Source organism: Amphibalanus amphitrite, unplaced genomic scaffold (assembly GCF_019059575.1).
Source record: "Amphibalanus amphitrite isolate SeventyFive unplaced genomic scaffold, NRLGWU_Aamphi_draft 000114F_arrow, whole genome shotgun sequence".
NCBI classification, from domain to species: domain Eukaryota; kingdom Metazoa; phylum Arthropoda; class Thecostraca; order Balanomorpha; family Balanidae; genus Amphibalanus; species Amphibalanus amphitrite.
Window position 1 is genome coordinate 545,967 of NW_024881609.1, and position 24,113 is coordinate 570,079.

Below are 24,113 nucleotides of genomic sequence, written 5' to 3' on the forward strand. Positions count from 1 at the left end.
CACTCTGGGTACGAGTACGACTGTGGAGTGTCGATGACACCGGTGATGGGAGCGGCGCGAGTTTTCACACCTGAGCCGGCATCTGCTAATGAAGCGTCGAGGCCGTCCCTGGCCCGGCCAGTCGACATGGGCCAATTCCTGCCATAAACCCGGCCGCCGACAAACACTCTATAAACGGACGGCGCCAAAGGGTGGCCGCCGGCCGCGTCCGTTTATGACGGCTCGGGCAAACACCAATGGAGCGGCCGCGGGCACCCTTTGTCTTCCTGTGGCGGCCGCGCGAGCTGTGAGCTCCGGGGACCGTCTCCGGTCAGGTGCGCCGGCTGGCCGCGCGCGAGAGGCGGCTCCTCCAGCAGCGGACGCCGCGCGCCGGGCTGTTTGTACCCCGTCAGACCGCGCCGCGCAGCCAGCGATTAGCGTCATCATTACACCGCGGCACCCCTCCCCTCCACTCTTCCCCTGTTCTCTCCCCGGATCGCTCGCTCGCTCGGTCCGCGCCGCCGCCGCCGCCGCTGCTGCTGCCATCTGTCGGCCGGCCGGGAAGCTGGCAGGTGGCCGCCGCCGGCGGCGGCAGTCTGTGAGTGGCCGTGACGGGGAGAGGTCGCGCTCGTTGCGGAGCGGCGCTGTGGCCTGTTGTGCCGACCGGACGCAGTGGAGACAGTGGTGACGTCGCGGCGTTGTCGGCAGACGCGCGGATTTGCTCATCAGCGTGCTACCGAGACATGCTGAGTGTGGTCGGCGGCGGATTCTGAACCTCAGGTGAGTGCGGCCGGTGGCGTGCGCCTCCCGCCGCGCGGCGGCCATCTCTCTCTGCGGGCCTCCGCGTTCACCGGGCGGTCAGACGCCGGCCGCGGGCCGAGCGGCACACCACACCCGGCGTCCGAGCGTGAAACGGCGGGCAGAAATTGGATGGGAAGAGTCCCGGACAGTGGGAAACGAAAGGGCAAAAAGCGGCGAACACCGAAATTTGGATTTCGTAGTTGTAGTTATCTGGAAACACAGTAGGACACAACAGTGGTTTCGAAGAGTTGCCTATTTGACAGATGGGTTGGGTATGACGGGCACATCGGACTCGGAGCGACCAACAACTGAGGACGCTGAGGACATTTGTGGGTGACAGAAACAGAGTGGCGAAAAACGGGAGACGGAGCCAGTGACAGCATGTTCGAACAATTTTGGGATTTCGAAAGGCGTGGGAAAGACAGGTGCCTAGTGAATGATTATTAAGAACTCCAGGGACCAGGATTGTGCTTTCTCAAACCTAACCGTCGACTTAGCTAAGATACGTACCTACATAGGTATGTTTGAAATAAATATATATTTAGGCACCTACTATCAGAGTGCATGGAAGAGGTGCTCATAAATTCACGAACATTTTCACTGACTGTTTTGTCACAAGTTACTGTACCTACTGTACTGTGCTGTACTGTGTTGTACTGTTACTGTAAGTCACTGTTATCTGTATAAATGCGGCGTGAAATTTCGGTATTTGAACAAAAAAAAAAATGTAGCTGCTAGTCCCGCATCAGGTATAAGAGGTAAGGTTTAAGCGGCAGATTCCAGCAGGTCTGCAGATCAGTTAGATCGGCCTTGTGAGGTCCGGTGAGAGCAGACCACCCCAATCTGCACAGCGCGCCGAGTCTGAGACGCCCGACAGTGATTGATGCCCGGCGATTATTCCTGTATTTGTTCGATATGCAGTGTTGTGTTAAACGTGTACCGGTGTCGGCCGCTATCTGATCGTGTTTAACGCCACAACCGGTCGCCGGCCGGCGGCGCTGGTAGGTAGTTGGCAGGCGCAGATAGCAGTCCCAACAAACAGGCTGTCTTCGTATCGCCGTACACGCCGGAATGACAATATGTATGTCGGCGCTATTTGTCCGCGCCCCGGCCGGGTAGGCTGCGCCGCAGCGCACGGTGCCGGCCTGTGCTGAGTCGCAGTCTCCTCTGATGTTGCGGGGGCGGACGGCGCGTCTGATTGCAGCGCGGCCGATCCGCTGTCAGGGCGCGGGCGTCACCGACCGGCCGGCCGCCGGGCGCATTGTTCGCCCGCCTCTGACAGGCCTGAAGGCCAGACGCCGGCTGAATACACGACCCAGGTGCCCGCTCCTCAGCCAGCGGCTACATTATTATAGGCCTTAATTGGACCGACTCCTAACAAGCTGATATCTCGGGAAGTGTTTACTCCCATTTTTGGAGCTGCCGCCGCCTGGTCTTTGGTGGTCACGGTTTTGTCCTACCTTGTGCAGTAATTTATTTTCATTCTAATCTTCGTTTTAATCAAATGTCACAGTTCCTTTTTACAAACTGAAAGCATATCCAATTAGGTGTGCTCTGCGCTACCACGCAACTGAGAACGGGTCCGATTTTTATCGGGACATTTCTCGGTCTGGGTGGTGAATGTTTCAGGAGCCCGGCACGGCTCGGCGGGCCCGTGATCGCCGGCGCCGGGTCCCGGACGGCGGCGGTCGGGCGCGGCGCGGCGCGCGGCCCACCGACCTTTTGTCACCGGCGCTCGGCCGGGTCGCGCCGCTGCCGCTGACCGAACTGCGGCCGCCGATGCTCGACCGATACGCGACTGATTAATCGCCGGAGCGGCCGGCCGCACGCGCTATCGGCCGCAGTCCAGCTCGGCGGAGAGTCCGACCGCTGCTGATGGACCGATACAGGCCACCGGTGGACGGGAGGCTACTCCGAGAGCCGCCGGTGATCGGTGGACTAGCCGAAGAGGCGGCCGGTGATCGGTGGACTACTCGAGGAATCTACCGGTGGACGGCGGACTACTCGGGGAAGCCGAGCTCGGTGGAGGCCGGGGACTCCGCAGTTCTTGGTAGACTGGATAGAATAGACTCCGTGATCGGATAGAACAACTCGATAGGCTCGGTGGATATTTCAGTGGGTTCGGTGCACTCGTTGAGAAGCATGTTTATGGTTGGCCCGATGCTGTTTTATATGGAGTCGTAAGGATACAATGGATCGGAGAAGATCAAATGGATGGCATTGTCGCTGATCGCGATGCTTACAGCGCTCAGATTCGGCTGCCCAGCTTTTACCGGTATCTCTACTGCAGCTGCAAAGATGCGCAGTTTAGAGACCTCGCCACCATGTCTATCGGGTGGTGTCTCCCATCAGCAGCGTCGTTTCCCGGCCGACCAGCCGCTCCCCACTTCGATTCGGCGCCGGTGCCAGAGCTCTCGCCGCTTCCGACGCCGGCCGGCTATAAAGGGGATCTGCATGTCATTTAGCGCGCGGACGGGCCATCAGCGCTCGGTGGCGCCGATATAAGTGCGGCCGAGGACGGGCCGGGCCGGGACAGGTGTCCGTCAGACATCAGGTGACGTCTGGGCGGCCATAGGACGCCGCCGGCCCGCTGAGCCGGCGGCGGCGCGTCTTAGTCCGGGACCAGTTTCCTTCCGACCATATCTGGCCATAATGTGGATGGCCCACTTTGTCATGGGACGAACTGCCATGTCCCACCAGACAGCATCGCTGCTTCGAAAGTTTATGGCCTGAATGTTTCAAATAAACTCGCTAGAACTGTCGCGCCGCCCGAGAATGTTAACCATCGGAAGTGAGTTTAAATCTAGCGCACTGTAATGATTTCACTGCATAGTTAAGCCCGTTCGATAGGCTGACGGTCGTCCTCAGAAATGCGGTGTGACGTCACGCCCAATCCTGATTAGCTGGCGGCCGACGGCGGTGGTTCGAGCCGCGATTAGTTTCCGATGGCGGCGGTCGGCGGCTGCAGGGTGGTCTGCCGGCGCGGCGCACGGGCCCCCTCCTGCGGGCCCACCACGCACCTCTCGTCACTCATCGCCAGGTGAGTTGTGACGCCGCCGGCCGTGCAGGGGCCGCTGTTAGTGGCTGCACGAGGACCCCGCCATAAACTGGTGCCGACGGATGCGCCCGATCGGGAGCGCTATGCTCGTTACCTATCTGCCGGGCTCGGCGAATGGTACCCGCTCGTCTCCCTGTCGCGGTAACAAGCACACAACCATTGCAACAGAGACGACATAAATTATACAACCGAATTTATGCGATAGCATAATTGAATAGTCTTGCAAACAAAAGAAACGTGTCTATTTGCTGCAGCGACCGCAGCCGTCGACGGGAATTTACATATATGCGATGCCCGTGGCCTGATCGCACCAGTAACATCGTTTGGCTCTATCGTTTTCGCATGAGATATGGAAATTGCATTGGCCCCAAGGATTGGATATGAATCTCCGATGGTGGGGGTAATTCAATTTGGGCGTGCGGTGCGTCGGCCGAAGGGGGTCGTCGACCACCGGACTGACGGCCGGGTCGCTGTCACCGCACTCGGCCGAAGACGATCGACGCTCATTTCCTGCGACGCAGCCTGTCGCCGGCTCTTGGTTACGGCCCCCAGGGGTGAGCAGTCACACAAAGAGAGAAGAATCATTCGAAGAATGCGTCGTCAATTTCACAGTGTTCGGCGCCACAGCGGTCGCCTCTCAGGAGCATTGGTATTGTTTTACATGGGCTCTTGGGATGCCGGGATGCAGGGACCCACGGCTGCCGAGTTGAAGCCCTGACCCGACCGGCGCCGCCGTGACCTCGCCGTCCGGCGCCGCCCCCGGCCCGCCCCGTGACCTCGCCGGCCGGTGACGCCCCGCAGCGTGACGCCCCTCCGATGACGCCGCCGGCCCGACACCATTCTCATGGTGATGACAGGTCGCGGCCGGCGCGACGTTGCGACACGCGTCGTTGGCCTGTCGCGCGGTGCGGACGACACCGAACCGAGGAGAAAACGACGACCACTCAAACGCGCCATGACGCCGGCTGACAGATTTCGAAAGGAGATAGCGAGAAATGTCTGTCGGCTAGTTATCACACCTGGTATTTGACGCGCTGTTGAGACATACTTTTTAGTTACAATTACTGGAAAGTATATCAGTCCTATAATTTTGATCGCTATGTGATCATGTCGCGCTGGCAGACCTGTGCTCATGGTGTATCTGAATCTAGCTGAATGTATACCTGCTGAGGTGGGACGGCATACCACGCCGGACTCTGCGCGGCGACCGTGGCCTCCCCGTCCCGTCTGACCAGCCCGGCCGGCCGGCCGGCTCGGTGCGGCTGGAGCGCCACTCGCCGGGCCGGTCGGGCCGCCATGAGCCGGCACCATCACCCCTCCCCAGCCGGACCGGACCGGTCGGCCAGCAGACGGGCCCGGCCGGCCGTCGGCTGCAGCCGGCGCTGCAGTGGGAGGACGGCATTGCCTATGCTAATTGGCAGTCCGAGGTGTGAATCGCCGCGCCGGCCAGACGTTTACAGCGCAGCCCCGGGCGGAGCGGCCATTGCCTGCTGCTCTTCACCTCTCGTTTGGCGGGGGCGCGGGCCGGTCAGCCGGTCCGCGCGGAGGGCACGGTGGGTGACGGAGCGCCACCCAGCCGGCCGGACCGGCGGCGGCACTGGCGGCACCGCGGCGTGTCGTGCCGGCCGTGTCCGGCCGCCAGCGCGACGGACCGCTTCAAAGGCCGCCGCCGCCGCCGGCCGTGAGGGCTGCTAGAGCTGCCGGGTGGCGGTGAAGCGTCTCTGACCACGGGAGCTACCGGTTGGCCGGTGGGGCATCTCTGCTCAGGGCTGTCGATTAGCTGCTGGGTGGCGTTGTGACGTCTCTGGCTGCCGGAGCTGCCACCCCGGCCGAGGGGGCCCGCCGCCGCTGACTGCCCGCCCGCGCCACTCAGCATCCGTCATCGGAAGGAGGGCGGGCCGTCAGCGGCGCGACCGATAGCGATGCGGCGAATTCGGCGCGGCGTGTTCTCTGCCCGGTCGGCGGCCGTGTCGCGCCGTGCCCGTGCCGTCCGTGTGTTACTGTTGGCAGCCGGCTGACCGTCCTCGCCGCTTTGTCGGCATTTAGAGCGGTCTGCCGGCACCCGTGGACTGGGCCGCTCACAGCGGGTGGTGAACCGCCCGACCGGCCCCCGGGCTGCCCCGCCGGCCGACGGCAAAAAACACGCCTCAAAATACACGGCCGCGTACCATGCGGGCGTCGGGGAATGGAATCTCCACCCGATAAATCAGGCCGGCCGATTGAATCCACCGCGGCCGGCCCCGACAGGTAGGTCTACCCGGGAGCCGGTGTGGTGGGCGCCGGCGGGACGTCTGATCTGCTGGACCAGTGAGACGTGAACAGTGAGACAGTAAGACAGTGGACAGTGGACACTGACAGTCTCGTAGGTCTGACTGAACTGCCGCCGGCGCCGTGCCGAGGCGCTACAAATGGCCCTCTGTCCCCTCCCACCCGGCGACGGGCGCATTGGTATTCCTGCGCGCGGCGACCTCGCCGAATCGGAATGGCTCTCATCACACGGCGGCAGCGGGGACGGTGGCAATAACTCTGCGGTGCGGCTGACCCGGCGCCTCTCCATCGAGCCCCGCCGGCGGCGACCGTTCGCTGACGCCGAGAATGCCGCCGCTTTTGGCGCGGCGCGCCACACACGCCGCCTATCCCGCCCCGGACCGGCGGGTAATGAAGCGACCGGGCCGGCCCGGCGCCGCCGCCCGCCGCGGCATGCATGCATTGCTTGGCCGCCAGTCAACTCCCCATGTTGGACGTCGCGCTCAGATAGTTCGCTCTTGTCGTGTTTAATTGATACGGTGTCCGTCACTGGTAGGAGGCGACGGCCAAAATCAACCGGTGCTACCTAATGATCAAATGGCCTGATCGACTGCTGGCTGCCGTCCTGGCGCCGTGTGTCGTCTCTGTCTCGGAGTGTCGTGTTCTTCTGGGGTTCCGTCACGGTTCAGACACCGCGTCATCCGTGTAGGACAACAGAGTGCTCCGTTCTGAGGCATCGGAATGAGTCGTCCCTTCACTTCCCCGTTGTGCTCCGTTTCGGCCAAACCGTCCTTTGGCAGCTCTGCCGTCTGCGCGCCATCGGTATCATAAGCGTTGGTGCCACACCAGCAGTGGCAGAACAGGCGTGATGGTGTCGACGGCGGTGTCACCGTTTCGCCCCGCTGGCAGTGTCGACCGGAGGCCCGCGCGCTGCGTATCGGTCGCCCATTATTTCTCTGTTTTTCTCGTTTTCCAAACAGTGAAAGTCTCTTGGCGCGGCGAGGGGGCGGCGCCGTGGAATTGCGCCAGATACAAAGAAAACAGCCAACAATGAAAGTCATCAGAACTCGGCGCTGGCTGGGAATTAAATTTCGAATAAGCCGATGCTGCGGGGTCTGCGCGGTTTCCTGCGGCGACGTCCGGCAGGGCAGGGTCGCATCTCGGCTCACTCCCCCTGCCGCAGCCCGCTTAGTGCTTAATTTAGGATGGCAATCTGTGCGCGACCGGCAGCCCTCTGCGCACTTGTCCATTTGGCCGCGGTGCGCTTGGCTGGTTTTATGTGAACTTTATCGTCGCGCAGTGAGAGCCTGTGCGGAGTCGGGCCGGCGCTCGGACGTCATTTCGGAGTGGGCCTTTTTCTGGTCGGTCGCAGCCAACGACTGACGGTGATGTGGGAGCAGATAGGCATGAACGTGATGGCCTGTTTGGGATCGGCGGCCGGTCGTCCGCTGGCGGTGACGGATGGGCGCGGCCGATGGAGGACCGATCGGTGGAGGCGCGCCTCTCCGCGGCCGCCGATCGGAGCGGGCGCGCCGACAGAGACCTCCGCTCTGAATGCATGGACCGCACATAATGGCGTGATTCATCGCCCAACTGTGCGGCGCCGTTCTCCGCCTGAACGGACCGGCTTGGATTAAAGGAACGTTTCGTCCACAAAAGAATGTTCGCTGTCATTGTGAAAACATTCGGGAAAATGTTGCATTTCCCTGACGGGCATTATTCAAAGTTTAATAATGGAAGACGTACGCTGTCTGTAGACTCAAAGAGGCCGTCCATACTGGCAAACCACACAGCGGCTCCAGTTTCGGCCCGAGTGATCGGCCGGTCTGAGAGCCCTCCGATGCGGCCGGCGGCCACCGGCAGCGCTCGCGTCGCCCGCAACTTGGCTCGTCTCCGGCTGTATGGCCGGTATTGCTGCCGAGAGTGGCCTCTCCGGGAACTGGAGACCGCCCGCCGGAGATCGGTCGGCGCAACTTTGCCTCTGTGCGGAGGTAAACTGCACCTCAGTACAACCCACGCCGCCCGGATATGCGAACCAACAGGAAAACGACCGTCAAAACTACTATCAGACGCCGGTGTCCGGGTCAGAAAACTCGTGCGGCTGATCAGTGTGCGAGCTCTGTTCTCGGACCATCAGAGAACACCGGCTGTTTGTTCCGCCGATCGTTCCGGCCAATTCAGCCAATGTCGGCGACCCGCGGCTCGGGATCGAGTCGGGATTTGATTTGCCGGCGATCTCGCACCAAACAGCGCTTCCTCAATTGGTCGGAGTCGGATGGACCGCCGCCGTCTAGTGGGCCGCCGGTTCATAGATAGTCCAGCGTGGTCAGGCCAGCGTGGGACCGCCGCGGCGCGGTGGGAGTGCGTTTCCGGCGCTCACCGTCCACCGCCGGCCGGAGGAGGCGGCTGCTTTACGGAGCCCAATAAAGCTCAATCGCCGGGAAAATGGAGCCGGTAGCGCCCGACGGTGCCAAATGTGTCGTCGACGGGGCGGGCTCGTTCTCAGTTCTCCGACGGTCGCTGCTCTCCTCTCGGGGAGAACAGATCGAGGAACTCTCCAGTAGCGGCTACCCGGAACAGTAAGGTATGCGTCCTCTGCTGTCCCGCTGCCCAGGCCGTCCAGTCTGTTATGGCCGGTGTTTTTCGGTCGGTGGAGACTGGAGATAGCCGCCGACGTAAGCTGCGTCGTTTGGCGTCTCCTCGGACAGTGAGCGAGGCCGGGGAACGGTCCACGCCGACTCGTTAACATACACGCGCCGAGTTTTTCTGCATAAATGCACGCTAATGTCGGGCCGGGACGACAGGACAGATGAATCGTCGTCGGCAGTCTCTATCGGCGGGGGGAGGCCGTGTGACAAGGCCGCATCGGTGATGGTGCCGGTCGGGGACGGGCAGGGTCGTCCGGTCGACTCACGCAGTCACCGTCCTGTGGCGGTCCCGAGAATGCCCTACCTCCACCCAGGGGTCTTTGCCACGGAATGCTTGTGGTCATTCGAGCTGGACTAACGCACTGCCCTGTAGACCGCCCACGTATCAGAGAAGCGTTCAACTCACAATATGGAGCGTTCAGTCTTTGTTTCTTGCCGCCTCCGACGTGTTGACTCTACCGGTCTATTTTCGCCGATAAATGAGGCTCGACTGCGGACTCCATAGCGAACTATTGGCGCCTCGGGTGGCTCAAATGGAATATGGAATCAGCCAATAATCACGGCCGCGCCGCTACTGGTGCGACCAGCTGGAAAAAAATCAAACCGGCTATGCGACGATCTGTGTCATCTGTTGGGGAAGTCGCAGCGTGGGATAAACAAACTGGGTATGCCGTGGCGGGGGCGGGCTGGTTGGCTGATGACGGCACTGTTTGACATGGGCTTTGTTGGTGTTTGGGATAGTAAACCATTTCCGTCCACTTTCTGTATGTCGCTGTCTTTCAGTCAATATCCGTCCGTTCACCCGTTTTCGTCTTTCATTCCGTCTCTATTCATATGTCGACCCATCCGTCCGCCCATCATTCTTTCACCGTCCGTACGTCCATTTTTCTATTCGTCTCCCGTCTCCGTCTGTCTGCTGATCGGTGTGCGTGTACCGTCTCCGCTGTAGGTAAGCCGCGTCTGCTCCGTCGGCCAATTAGTGGACCGTGGCCGACTGGCGGCTCTGCTGAAGGCGCGGATCTGCCGGGGAGGCGCCCTCCCACGACGGAGCCCCCTCGCCGCTGTCATCCTCTGTCACCCTGCTCAGTCGGCGGTGACGACGGCGGCGCCGGGGGTTTGGAGGTGACTGACAGCTCCACGCCCTCAGCGCTCTGCCCCCACTCCCTTCCGCATCCGTACTCTGCCCCCGCTGGGCACCCACCCCCGCCCGGACCACCGCGTGGTCGCTCTGGGGTTCCATCGTCCTGTCGGCTGACACCTCACGGCCGGGTTAACAAGGCACCGGTGACGGCCTGTCACGGCGACGATGTTCGATCCCCGACTGTGTAGTCGTGATTCCGTGGTCCCCGGCCGGTGCAGCCCGCCCGCCTCCCCCTCCCCGTGAGCAGCATACGCCACACACGGCCGCGCGGCGGTCCACCGGCGTGCCATGCATAATACATGACCGGGCATTGTTACACCGCCCGTCGATCTGCTGTTTGGCCAAATGAACAGTGTGAGGCCGAGCGGGCCGGCGGTTGGTCGGCGTCGAGGGCCGGCCGCCGCACCGCCTATTTGCTGTCGTTGCCGCTGTCGTTGCCGCTGTCGTTGCTGCCAATGCAGTTAACTCGACTGCCGCTGCCGCTGCTGGTGTTATGGGCGCTGCTCCCCGCTGTTGCAGCTACTGTGCTACCGTATATGTTTTATGGTTTCTGCCACATGCTGAGGATGTCTATTTTGTGATGCAGATGTTCCTACCCGCCGCTGGTCGAGGCAGGCATGATAATGTTTGAACGCCGCCAGTTTTTGAAAGGCGTCTGTTACTGTCATAGACACCATTATGTTCCTTGTGTTGGCGCCTCCCCCTCCATTACCCCGTGCTCCCCCGGGGGCGATTGCTTGTCGGATAGGTTTGTCATTGTGCCATTGCAGTGCAAGTCTAACAGACGAAACTGTCCTAACATGCCCAAAGTTGGCAGTATAGACGCACCACTTACAAACTTCTGCAGGAGCTGGCAAGTTTACTTTTCCAAAGTTCCACATGGTCCGCGGGTGGTGTGCTCGATAATGGTATAACAATGAGTCGCTGCTATACTTGGCTCGTCTAATGGAAACACAGTGGTATGGAAGTTTCCGGGCGCCGCCGCAGTCTCGGCCGTACTTGGATGGACCCGGGCTGAGTGCCTCAGGGTACACCAGTGGGTTACCGCGGCCGGGGTCAGCGTGGGATACCGTGGGAAGATAGTGATGCGGTGCCACGGGTGGTCATAACTTTGAGCGCATAGACTCCTTATGCCGGGGTTCACTGGGAGTTTACTGCGTAGCTGTCGCTACTTCTCCTGACTGAGGGCTACCGATCTTTTGATGTGTCAGGTACATTTCACATGCGTACCTACAATAAGTCTGATTCTTTGTTGGGCTAACAACGGTATGATCAGGAGAGTGCCCGGGTCCTTGCGACACCGTCACACCTGTATGAAGGCAAAGTGCTGACGGTTTGGATGAACAGAGCCAGACATCCTCTCGAAACACTGACTTCCTCTTCCGTCGGCTGCCACCGCGCACCGCTCACCGGCGTTGAGCTGAGCTCTCTGAGAGTTTCTCTGTGTTCTTCAAAAACATTTCCGGCAGGCTTGTCCGTCTGTCCGTCCATCTGTCTGATATTATGCGGGTAAGCGGCTTAGCTGGCGTTGCGGCAGCCTGCGCGCCGGGTGGCGGTAGCAGCGGGGGCGGCGGGGGCGGCGGCGGATCGGCCCCCTGTGGAGAGCGAGGTGCACGCACTGCCGACCGGTCAGCTTGCTCCCGGCAGGTCAGTCACATCACAGCGAGCGGTGATTGCAGTGCGGAGTGCGGAGAGTCCCGAGGCGTGTGGTGGGTCCGTGTAGCAGGGGGTGAACGCAGTTTGGAATATGTGTCGTCCGGTAGCTGGACTTGATGGCTCGCGGTTTCAAGAGGTTGATGGTTGACCGGTGGATCAGCAATGACATCCGTGATTCAGCGGCGACTGAAATGGGACATCAGTTACCTATGCAGAGAATCCAAAATTCGACTTGTCTGTGGGATTGGACTCATCCGTCGCAAGTCAGAGTTCACTGAACCAAATGAGTCAGCCGGCCCACCCTGAGTAACTCTCCCAGGTGGAGAATTGACTCACCGTCCGAGTGAGAGTCGGATGGAGTCCACCGCTCGTCTCGCGTCCAATCCAGTTACGACTGCGCGCCCGTATCGCCGCGCGACTCCGCCTCTTTCGCGTTATGCCAGTCGTGAAGCCGCAGCACCGCCAAAAAGCGGGCCGAAACGCGGCTCGTTTTATTGTCTGAAACCGATGTGGGCAGTGCGGGCGCTGGAACCCATACAACCCTTGCGGCTCGGCGGGCCGGCCGGCGCTCCGTCTGGCTCTCGCCGGTGACACGGTCGCCTCATTGACATGCCGCGCGCGCCGCCGGCCGCGGCCCCGGCCCATCGGCGGCGTTTTTGCCCCGCGGACAATGGGCGGCCGAGCGGGACAGCGTCACGGCCCATCGTGAGGCCGGCCGCCGCACGCCGTTCACTTTCAACGGTCCACCACCCACTGTCCACCGTCCACATCCTCCACCCATCCACTGTCTATCGTGCACTGTCCACAGTCCACCAGCCACCATCAACCGCCTTTTGTCAACCTTCCGTCGCTCGCCGTTTAATCTACCGTTTATCGTCCGCCATCCTCCGCTTTCCACCCACTAACCATACTCCTCCGCGGCCATCTGGGTCAGGTCAGGTCGGGTCGGTCTCACCCGCCGCGGCCCCGGCCCCGGCCCCGGCTGGCACCTGTGCTGCGATGACCTTTTCGCGTGCGTGCCCGTTGTTAGAACGCTGCCTCTGCAACAGAAATATGAATCACCGTGAAAAATTGATGTTTATGACATGATTTCGGCTATCTAAGTAATTAAAGTCGTCAATTCTGCTTTCAGGAAGGCTAAGGTTGTTTTCATTACAAAAGCCAACTGAGCGTCAGACCGTATTGGCTCAGTCTGACCGAGTGCTCTGTTTGCAACAATGGAATTCGCCGGTGGACGGCCGGCCTGTAATGTATCCTAATTAAAGGTCTGGTGAGCCACTAGCCTGTGCAGCGCGGCCGGCGCCGCGGCCTCGTCACCATAATGGACCCGTCCGTCCGTCCGTCCGTCCGTCCGTCGGGCAGTTGGGCAGTCCGTGGCTCTGTACTGCGGGCAGGCTGCAGCCGGGTGTCCTGCGGCCTGCGGGCAGTGGTCAGTAGGCTCCGTATACCGCGGGCGGGCTGCAGCCGGGCGGCCGGAGGACGACAGACGGCGGTCGGTGGCGACTGGTCGCACCGACTGGCAGCTCGGTCTCCGCCGCCGTCGGTCGGTCGGCGAGCCTTTGTCGCCCCACGTCTAATCGTCGGACGCCGCGCTGCCCGGTCGGCCTCCCCACAGCCGGCCGGCGGCGGCAGCGCGTTTTTTGTGTGTTTTCATTAGGTTCGGCCGGGGCTGTGCGGGATGGTTTCTCACAGCGGGCGGCCGTCCTGTGGTGTGTCGGCCGCCGTCCGGCCGGCCGGCAGTCTCGTTAGGTGCTGCCGCTCGGCAGAGCGCCGGAGCGCGCGGCAGAGCGGCGCTAGCGGACCACGCCTATTTAGCCGTCTGCGATGGGTATCGGCCGGTCGGCGCGGCCCTGCATTGTGCCGGTAAGTGGTGGGGACGACAGACTGCCGGCTCCGCCCGTGACCGCCGGCCCGGCCACAATCGAGCTCGGTAAAAGGCAAACACGGCCCTCCGCGCGGCCAGAGCCGACCGCCCTGCTGCGGACTGGGAGCTGCGCAGCCGCCGAGTCACTCTGCCTGATTTGGTACTCCGAGTCTAGCCGAACTCAGCTCTAGTCTGTCCTATCTCAGTCCCCAGACGACGGCGGTAGTGTGGGTCTCAGTTTCCGTACCGTGTCGGCCGCCCGGAGTCGGTCCTCAGCCCCGTCTGTGTCTGTGGCAGCGAGTGGGGCACCATCTGGTCCGCTGGCGCGTCTGAAGCGCGCTCCCAGCCACCCATGTCCCGTTAGTGCCAGCACATTGCCACTTTAGAGGCGCAGCTGGGCGCCTCTATCCGGCGCCCCGTGCCATTGGCTGACCGGCCTGTGAACTGGCCACCAACTCTCCGACACACCGAAGACGGACGGGGAGCGGCGGTTGTTCACGGCTGATCCACCTCGTAGATCAGGTGAGCAGCGGGTTAGCAGCCTCCTCAGAGATCAGCGTGTCAGCGGCGCCGGCGGCCGCTCTGTCGCCCCTGTCCAACTGGTCAACTCGTCGCCGATGGTGCTCGTCAGGTGCGCCAAGTTGGGCCGTCGGGCCGGCGGAGCGTCGGTCCTCCGGGACTGTCGACGCCCGGCGGCGCCCATCGACTAATGGACACCGGACCGGGATGGATCGGCCGCGCGGCGCCGCCTCTCGGAGCTATCGCCGTCCGGGAGAGCGGGCGGATGGGCGGCCGTCGTCACTGCCCCCGCCCCCGCGCAGACTCCCGCCGGAGCGACGACCATCGGCCGGTGACGCGTCGGCGCCTCTTCATCAATCGAGCCGCCTTCCGTGCATAATTCATCACGGTGCCGGAGAGCGGGCGTCTCCCCACGGCGTAACGAGACTGGTCGCCCCGCGGCGTAGCGAGGATCGTCGCCCCGTGGCCGTGCCGCCCGCAGGGAAGAGTGGGAGAGAGCCGCGCTCTCGGGCGGCCGGCTGGCGCGCGTTCGGTTCGCGCCATTTGGCGATGGGTGCCGGCGGCGCGCCATTGTCTGGCAGCGCGGCGGCCGCTGCCGCTGCCAAACGGCCGCTCGGCGGCGCGCTCTGGCGTGGCATTTACGGCGCGCCGGAGAGCGTGGTGCGGCGCGGCTCGACGACTCTGCGAACACGCCACGTTCGTCACCGAGATGGCCGGCGCGCCGGAAGCGGCTCCGGCTGCCAGCGGCCGCGGCCGCGGTCTCTCTGCGCGCCGGTGTGCCGCCACGCGCTCTGTATGCCGGCCGCCACCTCGGCCGCCCGCCGGACGGTTTTTCTAGCGTTTAGCCGGCCGCCGACAGTGGAAGAAGCGCCGCTGAGGATGCGGCCGAGACGGCTGGAGTGACCGCTCTCCTCTACCGCTCCTCTCCGCTGAGAAGGAGTGGAGAGCGCAGCGGAGAGAACCGCGGCCGGTTGCGGGAGGAGGTCGCCGCGCCGCCACTGAATGCACCCTAATTGATGCTGAGCGATGTGGCTGCAGAGCCGGAACGGACGGTCCTGTGGCGGGCCAGTGGCGCCGCCGGGTGACCCGAGGCGTCGACTGGGATCTGACACAGCTCTCCCAGACCTGACCTGACCCGACCCAGCTTTCCTTGACCTGACTTGGCCACCAGACCTGGCGCGTTGTCCGCCAGCTGCGAGTCTGTCCAGCTGCGACCTGACTTGGCCACCAGACCTGCCGCAGCTGCGAGTCTGTCCTACCGTATCCCGGATCCGCCTCTGCCCATGCAGCACTGACCTGTCTCTGACGACCGCCGTATACCGGCCCATCCTCTCCGGCTGCGATCGGTGATTTAACTGCCGCCCCGGCCAACGTGCGCGGCGCCGCCTCGCTCACTTTATCATTGGATTATGCCGACTAATGGTATTATACGGACGGGCATTTATCACTGCGCCTTTTTGCAGTGTTGCACAGATATTATAGCTCGGCGTCCTCTGAAAGGGCCGAGAATGCTCGCCGGCCGTTGACCGGACGTGAAAACGCCGTCCGCCCGGCGCCGCTCCGTGCTCTCTCCGCGCCTCCCGCGCTCTCTCTGCCCGGTGACTTGCAGCGCGGCGAGCCGGCGCCGCACCTGCCGCCGGCCGCTGCAGGCCGCCGCCGTCACCTCAAATGATTGTCTTATTTATCCGGGTCGCTAACAAAAACACGCCGTTACGGCGCGCTGAATCGTGCATTGATTTGCGTGACACATGTGACGGCGGCTGTTTTGCAGCGGCCAGCGCCACTGACCGCCGCGGCGCTGCGTCACTGCCGTCCGTGCGCCAATATCGCCGCGCCGCCGGCCGGTCCCTCGGCGGCTCCGGCCGGCCGGCGCTCGGCACTCAGCCGATATCGGTAATAAATAACTGCCCGCCGCCGGCCCGGTGCAGCTATAGAATTCGGCGGCGGCGGCGGCGGCATTCGAGTGGCTCATGACGCCTTAATTAGTGGTGTTTTTACCGACTGGCTCTCGGACTGTGCTCACGCAGCTGAGAGCCGCCCGCCGCTGATGCGTCGTTTTTGTCCGTCCACGACTGCGGGCTGCGCGGCGGTCGGTCCGACCGTGGAAATGGAACCGCTCAGCTTGGGGCAGGAATGATCGGAGAAACCAAACAGCACTGCAGGAAATGCCAGGCAATACAACACCTGGAGTAGTGTCCCGTTACCGATATGTTCATTCCGTTCGACTGCTGCACTGAATTGACTGTGCGTTTGGACTGTGGAGGGATTGAAGAACAAGGAGGGTGTGGCTGCACTGGCTGCCCCCTCCCTCCTCCGTCCGCTGTTGGCGGCAGTGGTTGGCCACTCGATCCGACTGGCCGGATGATCATTACATCGACCGAGCCGAGCTCGTTAACCACGACCAGGTCAATGTCGGAGCGGAACACCTGCACTCTACAGCCACGAGGCGGCGCCCCTCCCCCAGACTTCCGCCTGCACTGACACCGAGCTGACCGGTTGGAGGAAAGACAGACGGCGCCGTCACAGCATGCTCCCGGATCTGCAGAGCCACACAGCAATATCAACACCGGCAGCTGATACTTCTCAGTTTACAGTTCGGACCTCGGACTGATGCAACGAGCCTGCAGTGTCGAGTCCTTCCGGTTGTCGCGAACTCAGTGACCTCTGTCCGGCTCGTCCCGTTCGATATATCATCCGTTCAGCTTTAAATCGTATCGTCCCGAAAATCACCGTGCCACACCCCTTTCCATCGTTGGCCTATGTGTTAGTGGCGGTACTGGTCGTCGGTCGCTGGCTCATGGCGCTCAGTCGTCTTAAATCGGCCGTGAACGAGCTATGGCATGTAAGCAGCGCCCAGAGACGCGCCGACACGATACCGAATCGCAGCGGTGCAGGTGCAAGGACTGATGTGACGTCATAGGCTGTGATGTCATCGGCAGTCTGCACCGGCAGAGCGTGGTCCCGGGACTATACCCGCACCAGGTCCACGCGTGGTCCCGGCTGGCACGGTCCAGGTCTCTTGTTTCCACCGTGCACCGTCGCCCCGCTGGGCACTGATGGCGTCGTGCCGAGCTGGCTTCACGGCACATGGCTCCCATTGGCCGTTGAGCGCCACACTCCCGACTCCGTCTCGGTTTGGTCGGGGGAGAAAGGAGGCCCATACAGCGCCCACCGTGCATCTGCGCAGTGCACCACCTCACCGGCCGGCGCCGGCGCCGGGCCTGACCTTGCAATCACTGGTGGACAGAGGGAGGGGGAGAGAGTGGGAGCGGGCGGGAGGACCACCCCGAAAACGCTGCAGAGCCATTCTAGTTGTCGACTGGACGACAAGCCATTGTAGTTTAGCTCTATTGACGACACGTTATTGTAGCTTAGTGTATTAGTAATGACGGGTCACTCCATGCCAACACCCAGTCATGCCATGTCCCAATAAACTAAAACCCAATGGTGACAGGTCACCATTTACCAAGCTTACTCATGTAAGGTCATCATATACCAAAACCAAGCGATGCAGGTCACTCTTCATCAACCTCCGGTTATGACAGGTCACTGCAGACTGCCTCCGGTGATGACAGGTCACCGCAGACCGCCTCCGGTGATGACAGGTCACCTGGGCCGCCGCTAACTCTGCCACCGTGGCCGGATCGTAACCGCAGCCCGTTCCGGCCGGGCGCCGTCCCATTTCCTGATATGCCGGTCGTACGGCCGTCGAACGAGCCGGGTTACGCGCCGACACGGCCGTCCGTCGACACATCGGCAGCGACGGAGGACGCGTGTCGGCGACGATGATGCCGGGTCGCCGGGGCTGCAGTCTGGACCGAGCGCGTGTGCGGTGGCAAGGCGTGAGAATTGGCCAGTATATACTTCCGTTGCGATGATGCTGGGGTAGCGGGGACCTCGTCTGGCTGGACGAGGTCACCTCATCGCACCTCGTTTGGGTGTGATACTGTGATAACTGGTCGGTACAATTCCGCTGCGTCCTGCGATTTCGGTCACCGCATCTCAGTCTGAACAGACGGCATTGTGTGCGAGTCGGTCGGTCGGCGGGCCGGGCGATGATGCCGTCCGATCGGGTCGTTGGTGCCAGCTGGTGGCCATCCGCCGCAGCTGACGCGGCCACAGGTGTGTGTCGGCTGTCCGCCGGACCGACCGACCGGCCGGGCCACTCCGGCACGTCTGACGCGGGTGCTGCGGTCCGACACCGCGCCGTGGGCTGTTTATCGTCACACCCGGCCAAGAAGCTGTCCACAGCGACTTCAATAGGCGGCCGGTGTTTATTTTCACTGAGCGGCGGCGTTAATTCGTCACCGGCGCGCTGTGTCGTACTGCTGGGCTCGGACGGGTGACACGGCTCGCTGGCAGCGGCCGCCGCTGGATGCCGCCTGTGGCTGGCCGCGGTCGGAGTGACTCCGTCACCTCTCCACGGGACACAGGGTCTGGAACGCCGCGCGGCGCCCGGCGGCTGCCTTTGTTGTCGACGATCCGCCGCCGCCGGCGCGCCGGGCGATTGTCCGAGCTGGCGGCGGCGGCGATCAGCTGTACCGGCAGCGACCCTCTCCACTTTCCTCTCTCTTTTCCTCCCTCCCTCGTCAATGCGGATGTCTGGCACCTGAACTGCCCCCCCCCCCTCCCCTTCCCTCCGGAAGTGGAGGTGTCGGTGACTGCCCTGTCAGCCGCGCCCGCGCCCGTCGTCGGTCGCTGGTCGGTAGCTTTATTCCGGCGCCGTCGTTAGGCCATCGGCGTGCCCACTTTATCGCCGCGACTTTGCATTTAAACGCGGCCCGTAGATCATGCGGCCGCTGAGGCTGCGTCGAGCTCGGTGGTCGCCGGCTGCGGACCGGGTATCGCCCCGCCGACGCCGACGCGCGGACCGGAACTGCAGGGCCGGATGCTTTGGCTGTGGAGCGGCGCGGCCGATACTCGGGGGCAGGTCGAGTGAAGAGCGCTGCCGGCGGGTAAATAACACGGCGCCGCGCCGGCCGGTCGATACGGTCAGCTCCTTGGGGAGCGCTCACTCACATACACTGTCACAGACGCTATCAACAAGCCGTTTTGTATTCATACGCCGCGTGCGATACGGCGCCGCGGCGCCTCCGCCCGGCCGCCCGCCGCGCGCCTAGTGAACCGCCCCGCCCGACGAACCGCCCGCCGAACCGCCCGCCGATCTCGGGTCACTGCTCCGGGCGGACCGGCAGGTCCTGGGCGGTAGTGGGCGGGAGTGACCTTACCCGACCTGAACTGACCTGACGTCCTGGTCGGACTGTACCTGACCTAGGCTGACCTGATAAATAGGTGGCTTGGTCCTAGCGACAGTGGCACGATCAACAACAAAGACCCTATTTGTGCCGTCGTCCCGGCCGGCGCGTGGCCCAGTTTTCCAGCCGCTGTTGTGGTCCCCACAGGGTTTTTGCTAGTGGCGGTCGTTCCACCAGACTGGGAGAGGGGAGAGACACCCCATCGCGCCAGTCCTTCGGAAAGACCCCAGCGGCAGTGGAAACCAGCGGTCTAACGTTCGCTCTTACCTCCAGCCGGCGAAGAGATGGATGGACTTTTTTACAATCTAAAGTAGTTTCTTGCATCCTAGGAATTGTTCAGCTGGCAGCTTCTTCCAGTCCTAGTGTGATTGCCTTTTAAGTCGATAGTCCGCAGTTTGAAGTTATCATTCACTCACCAGTCTTTACCAAAAGTCTCCCCAGCTCTCATCCCCCAGTCTTTATTTCACTGCCTCTCCAGTTCTCCCGTGGGTCATTTGATCTCCGTCGGTTAGCTGTGGCCCCCGCTCGGTCATTTTTTACCAGTCCTGTTTCGCCTGGGGTGTGTTACATTCACGCCCCATATAACCGGCCTGCGGACCACACACAGATAGCAGCAAACGTGCTAACCAAGCTCAGAATTTATTCACAGACACACACTGCCAATGTGGTTATGTTCTCCCAGTGATATTCCAGTCACGGATCTGTTGCGTTTTAAAGCGATAATGTTCCGTAAAAGCGACAGCCTCCCGTTCCGCCTGGTGTAGTGTGTCGTTAAATATTCGGCAGTGTTTTACAGTATCGCTCGTGGAACCCCGGTCTGTTTTGTTCGTCCCATTTCTCCGAGAGGAGATTTTAGTTTTCGTCGGAGTCGGAGTCGGAGCGCGGTAACTGGTGACACTTGTTTGACAAACTGCATATTCAGCTCGGCCGGGCGTCAACACGACGGGCGATGATCGCGTCTCGCTGGGGTGCGACTATCGCGCTAACTTGGCGTCGGCTATCAGCCGGCCGGCGGGCTGGGCTAACTTTTCTGTTTACCAGGTGGGGAGAGGGTCTGCGCGGCGGCCCGCTGGGTGATGAGGCCCGGGCAGGGCGGCGCGCACACTGGCGATATGAAGGGACACGCCCCGGCTGTGGCGCGCCCACAGGGCGGATCGGGCGGCCATTGTTCATCAGAGGGAGGAGAAGGGGTGGCGGACCGTCGCAGCGGGGCGCTCATTACCCGAGCGGGCTTCTCTGTTTACTCAGGAATGCCGAATACACACTTTAAAAACTCGTAAACTACGTTCGGGTCGTCTGGGAAGTCTTGATCGGCCGAGTTTGACAGGTGCTCGCTGTGAGCGGGCTGGGACTGGGGACGGACAAAAAACTGAGCCGCCGGCCGGGAGGGAGTGGGGCGGCGCGCCGCGGCGGCGGACGCCCTGATTTATACGGCAGCGTTATTGCTGTGGTCACGTAGACCGGGGCCGATCTGCGGTCCGGACGGCGCCGGAGGCGGAGACCTCCCGGTCTGCCTGGTCAGGTGAGGGGGGGGGGGGGCTGGACCGTGCGCCCCTGTCTGCCCTCACACATGAGTCAAACTGCTGACGCCGGGCGTCCGGCGGCCTGCTGACAGTGTCCCTCTCTCCAGTTGCAGATTGCTGGCGATGGCTGCGGTGCGGCGAGCAGCCGGACGAGGCCGGCTCCCAGCCCTGCCGCCCCGGCTGCCGCTGCTGCTGCTGCTGCTGCTGCCGGCGCTCCTGATCTCCCACGCCGCCGCAGAAGGTAAGCGATTACCCGGAGCCACCCGGCGCCGGCCCCCTCCCCTAAGCGCGCCGGCCGCAGACTCGCCGCGAGCCCATTGCCAGGTGTTGGGACACGGCCGTTTCCTTTATGACGAGCAATCCCGGCTTCCATGCCAGCGGCTCGTTTGCCGGTGCGTTTCCGAGCGGCGGCGGCCGCCGTCGCTTGCCGCCATTGTGTAACTGGAGCTGTCGTTAATTTTCTGCAGCGCTGGCCGCCCCCGGCAATCTGCGCGCCGTGTCGCGTTTCGTCCGGTGCCGGCCGGCGGAGGGCGCGGCGGCGCTTTTTCCGACACCACCCCTGTCGGCCGGCGGGGAGTCGCCGTCGCTATCGACGACTCTCGGTTGAGGGCGTTTTGCTGACGGTGCGGCGGCCGGTGGTCCGTGGGCGGCACCGACCGCCGACTGCCGACCGCTGACCGGGCGGCTCCCAGCTCTGACGGTCGGTGATCCGGGTCGACCGCTCCCCTCTCGCCGCTCGCACCGGGCGGCGCGCTGTGCCTGATGACGCCTTTGTGCGGTGCGCGGCGCCTCCGGCGGCCGTACATGGTCGGCCATGCGCGGAGGCGTCGTCACTGGGACGACAGCTCACTTCCAGCGGGCAAATTGATGTGACGCGCCGACCTACCGACCCGCGGTGCTCCCGACGCCCCCGTCGCCGAGTCAGACGTCACAACAATCGGCATAATTCGGCCATTTGTTTGGCCGACGATGTGCTCAGTGGCGGCGGGGACAGCCGCTGTGTGAGCCCCGGGCGTGTGACCGCAGTCAGTCCACCCACACCTGCGCGCTGCTGGCACTGAGCGGTGGCCCCCAGCCGCCGATTGGAGCCGCTCTCAGAGGGAGCCAGCCGGCTGGCCGCCGGGCGCGCCCCACTCCGAGCAGCATTAATAAGGTCGGCAATGGTTTCTCCATTGCGCCGAGCGGGCGTGTTCAGGCGCCACACGTCACGCCGTTCTATCTCCTGTGGCCGAGCCGCGGGGGACCGGCCGGCGCCGCCGCTCATAGAGGCCACTTTCCGGTGCGCCGCCAGCCCAGTATCGCGCCGCTCAGGCCGCGCGGTGAACGGTCCGGTGAGCGCGATTTTGGGCCGCGCGGGCCGCGTTTTACGGTCTGTTATTAGTCGGCGGGCAAACATCTCATTCGAGGGCTGCTGGTGGTCGGCTGACGGTGTGCCGGTCGCAGCGGCGGCCCCTGAGACACCGCGGCGGTCACTGCAGCGCCGGGCGCGGTATGTCGCCGTGTCTCAGCCGGCGGCCGCCCGGCGCGCGGCCCTGGCCCCGCTGCCGTTTTTCCACAGCCCGGCCACCCCACCTGTGCGGCCGCGCCGCTCACTGAACGCCAGATGGTGAACAAAAAACCCTGTCCGCCCTCCAGCCGGACCGTGTACTACAAATGGACGACGGGAACTTTACGGACTGGCGCGCACGGCATCACGGCGTCTTGTGCGCGGGGTTCGGCGCCGAGCGTCGTGGGCTTTCCCCTCCAAATTTCCTGCGGGCACTGCTCCTTGCGCAGTTCACTACCATTCGACTCGTGCCGTGCCGTGCCGTGCTGCCGTGCTGACCACCGACCCGGGCCGGCCAGCTCGCAGAGAGCGCTGACTCGTCTGCAGCGGGCGCTCGCGCCGCTCCCCGCCGGGGTGGTCCTCCGCCCGTCCACCAACACCGCCGGCCTGATGGCGCCAGTCATGATCGCCCGCTGCTCCGAGCCGGACGGTCCGCCCCCTCCCCGGCAGCGCCCGCACGATGGGCTCGAACGGTCAGCGGCTGGGGTGGTGTGCGGGTTTGGGCGGAGGGCTGACCCGCCCGCTGAGAGTGTCGACGGTCACCAGCTGTCGGAGGGTAGGAGGGATGTCAGCTGGACGGTGCTGGTCACCCTGACCCCTGTCCTGAGCCCGGCGGAGGCAGTTTACACCTCAGTGCCAACCCGTTTACCCCTCTCAGTCAGTCTGAGGGGTGCCATCTGGTCTCATCTGTGGGCTCCTTAGGCACCTCGGTGGTGCCCTCTGTCGCCATCATTTGACCCTTGTGGTCTTAGCAGCCCGCTGACCCGAATCCCTACTCCCAACCCTTCTCTTCCGACGCGACTCTGAGCTCCCGGAGTCTTCCACCTCCTTTCTCTCGTCCCCACCTCTCCCTTTCTACGGGACGGGTGAGGTGTCTGATGAGCCCGCGAACAGGGAGCCGGGTGCGGCTGCAGGTCTCTGCTGTAATCCTGATAATGCGCCGCCGACCGGCCGGCGTCGGCCCGTCTCCGACCCGCCGGGGAGCGGTGGGCTCTATCGACACCCGACTCGGTCGGCGCTCGCCGGCTTTATCGGCGACAGCCAGCTGTAAATCGGGATACATCTGCGCCGCCGACTAATTGAAAGGCGGCTTCTCGATGGTGCAATATCGCGGCGCGCCGGACCCTGCCGCCGGGCGGCCGGCCGATCCCAGCTCGGGTGCTAACGGACAGTTTAAAGATTCATCGGCCGGTGGTGCTCGGACGGCGCCGGCGGAGCTCCCGGAGGCCCGTCGGCGTCGACGCGTCGTCCCGTCGGCGTCGACGCGTCGTCTCGGTCCGCCGCCGCCGGCGCGATAAATGACCGGCCGCCGGGGACAAAAATACCGGCCGCTGCCCAGCGCCGTGCACTATTTGTTTGGTGCCCGTTTTTCGGCGCCGGCCGGACATCAGACAAAGCTGAGCTGGATTCGAGCCGCGGCGGCTGGACAGTAGCTACGGAGCTGGAAAATGGAACAAATGAAAGAAAAGAGAGGATAGATGAGGTAGAGTCGGTCGCGCGGGCGCGCTGGCGACCAGAGGCGTCTCGTGCCCGCCCCCGCAGCGGCGACCTCCCAGCGCCGCTGACACCGGAACAGCGCCTCTCTGTCGACGGCCCGCGCTGCCGTCACTATATTTGGCCGCCACAGCGCCGCCATTGTCTCAGCGAGACGGACGCGGCGCGGCGCTCAGCTGGCGGCGACGATCGCGGCGCGCCACAGACTGGCCGTGACATCAGACCGGGGAGCCTCGCCCTCCACAGGACGGTCGTGATGCTGTCCACAGGTGCGGGGGGGGTCGCCAACAGCCCTGATCAGGGTGCTGGTGGGCGCCCCTCCCCTCCCCCACCTGTCGGCGACGGCGGTGGGCGCGACCCGCCAGCCTTGAGTTGCAGTGGT

At 63.3% G+C, this 24,113-nt stretch overlaps 1 protein-coding gene across 7 annotated transcripts in view; it reads left to right on the top strand.

Moving 5' to 3' along the window:
- The first annotated feature begins 566 nt into the window (after window positions 1–566).
- LOC122381120 (adhesion G protein-coupled receptor L3-like) overlaps window positions 567–24,113 on the top strand; it is a 45,389-nt gene continuing 21,842 nt past the window's right edge. For 2 of the 7 annotated variants that reach the window (XM_043364945.1, XM_043364949.1), the window contains exons 1-2: window positions 581–759; window positions 20,799–20,932. In XM_043364945.1, coding sequence (XP_043220880.1) covers window positions 20,815–20,932 — 118 coding nt within the window. In that variant the 5' untranslated portion in view covers window positions 581–759; window positions 20,799–20,814. Of the gene's footprint in view, window positions 760–20,798; window positions 20,933–24,113 lie in introns of all 7 variants that reach the window. The other 5 variants (XM_043364947.1, XM_043364950.1, XM_043364948.1 and 2 more) reach the window with 5 other exon arrangements.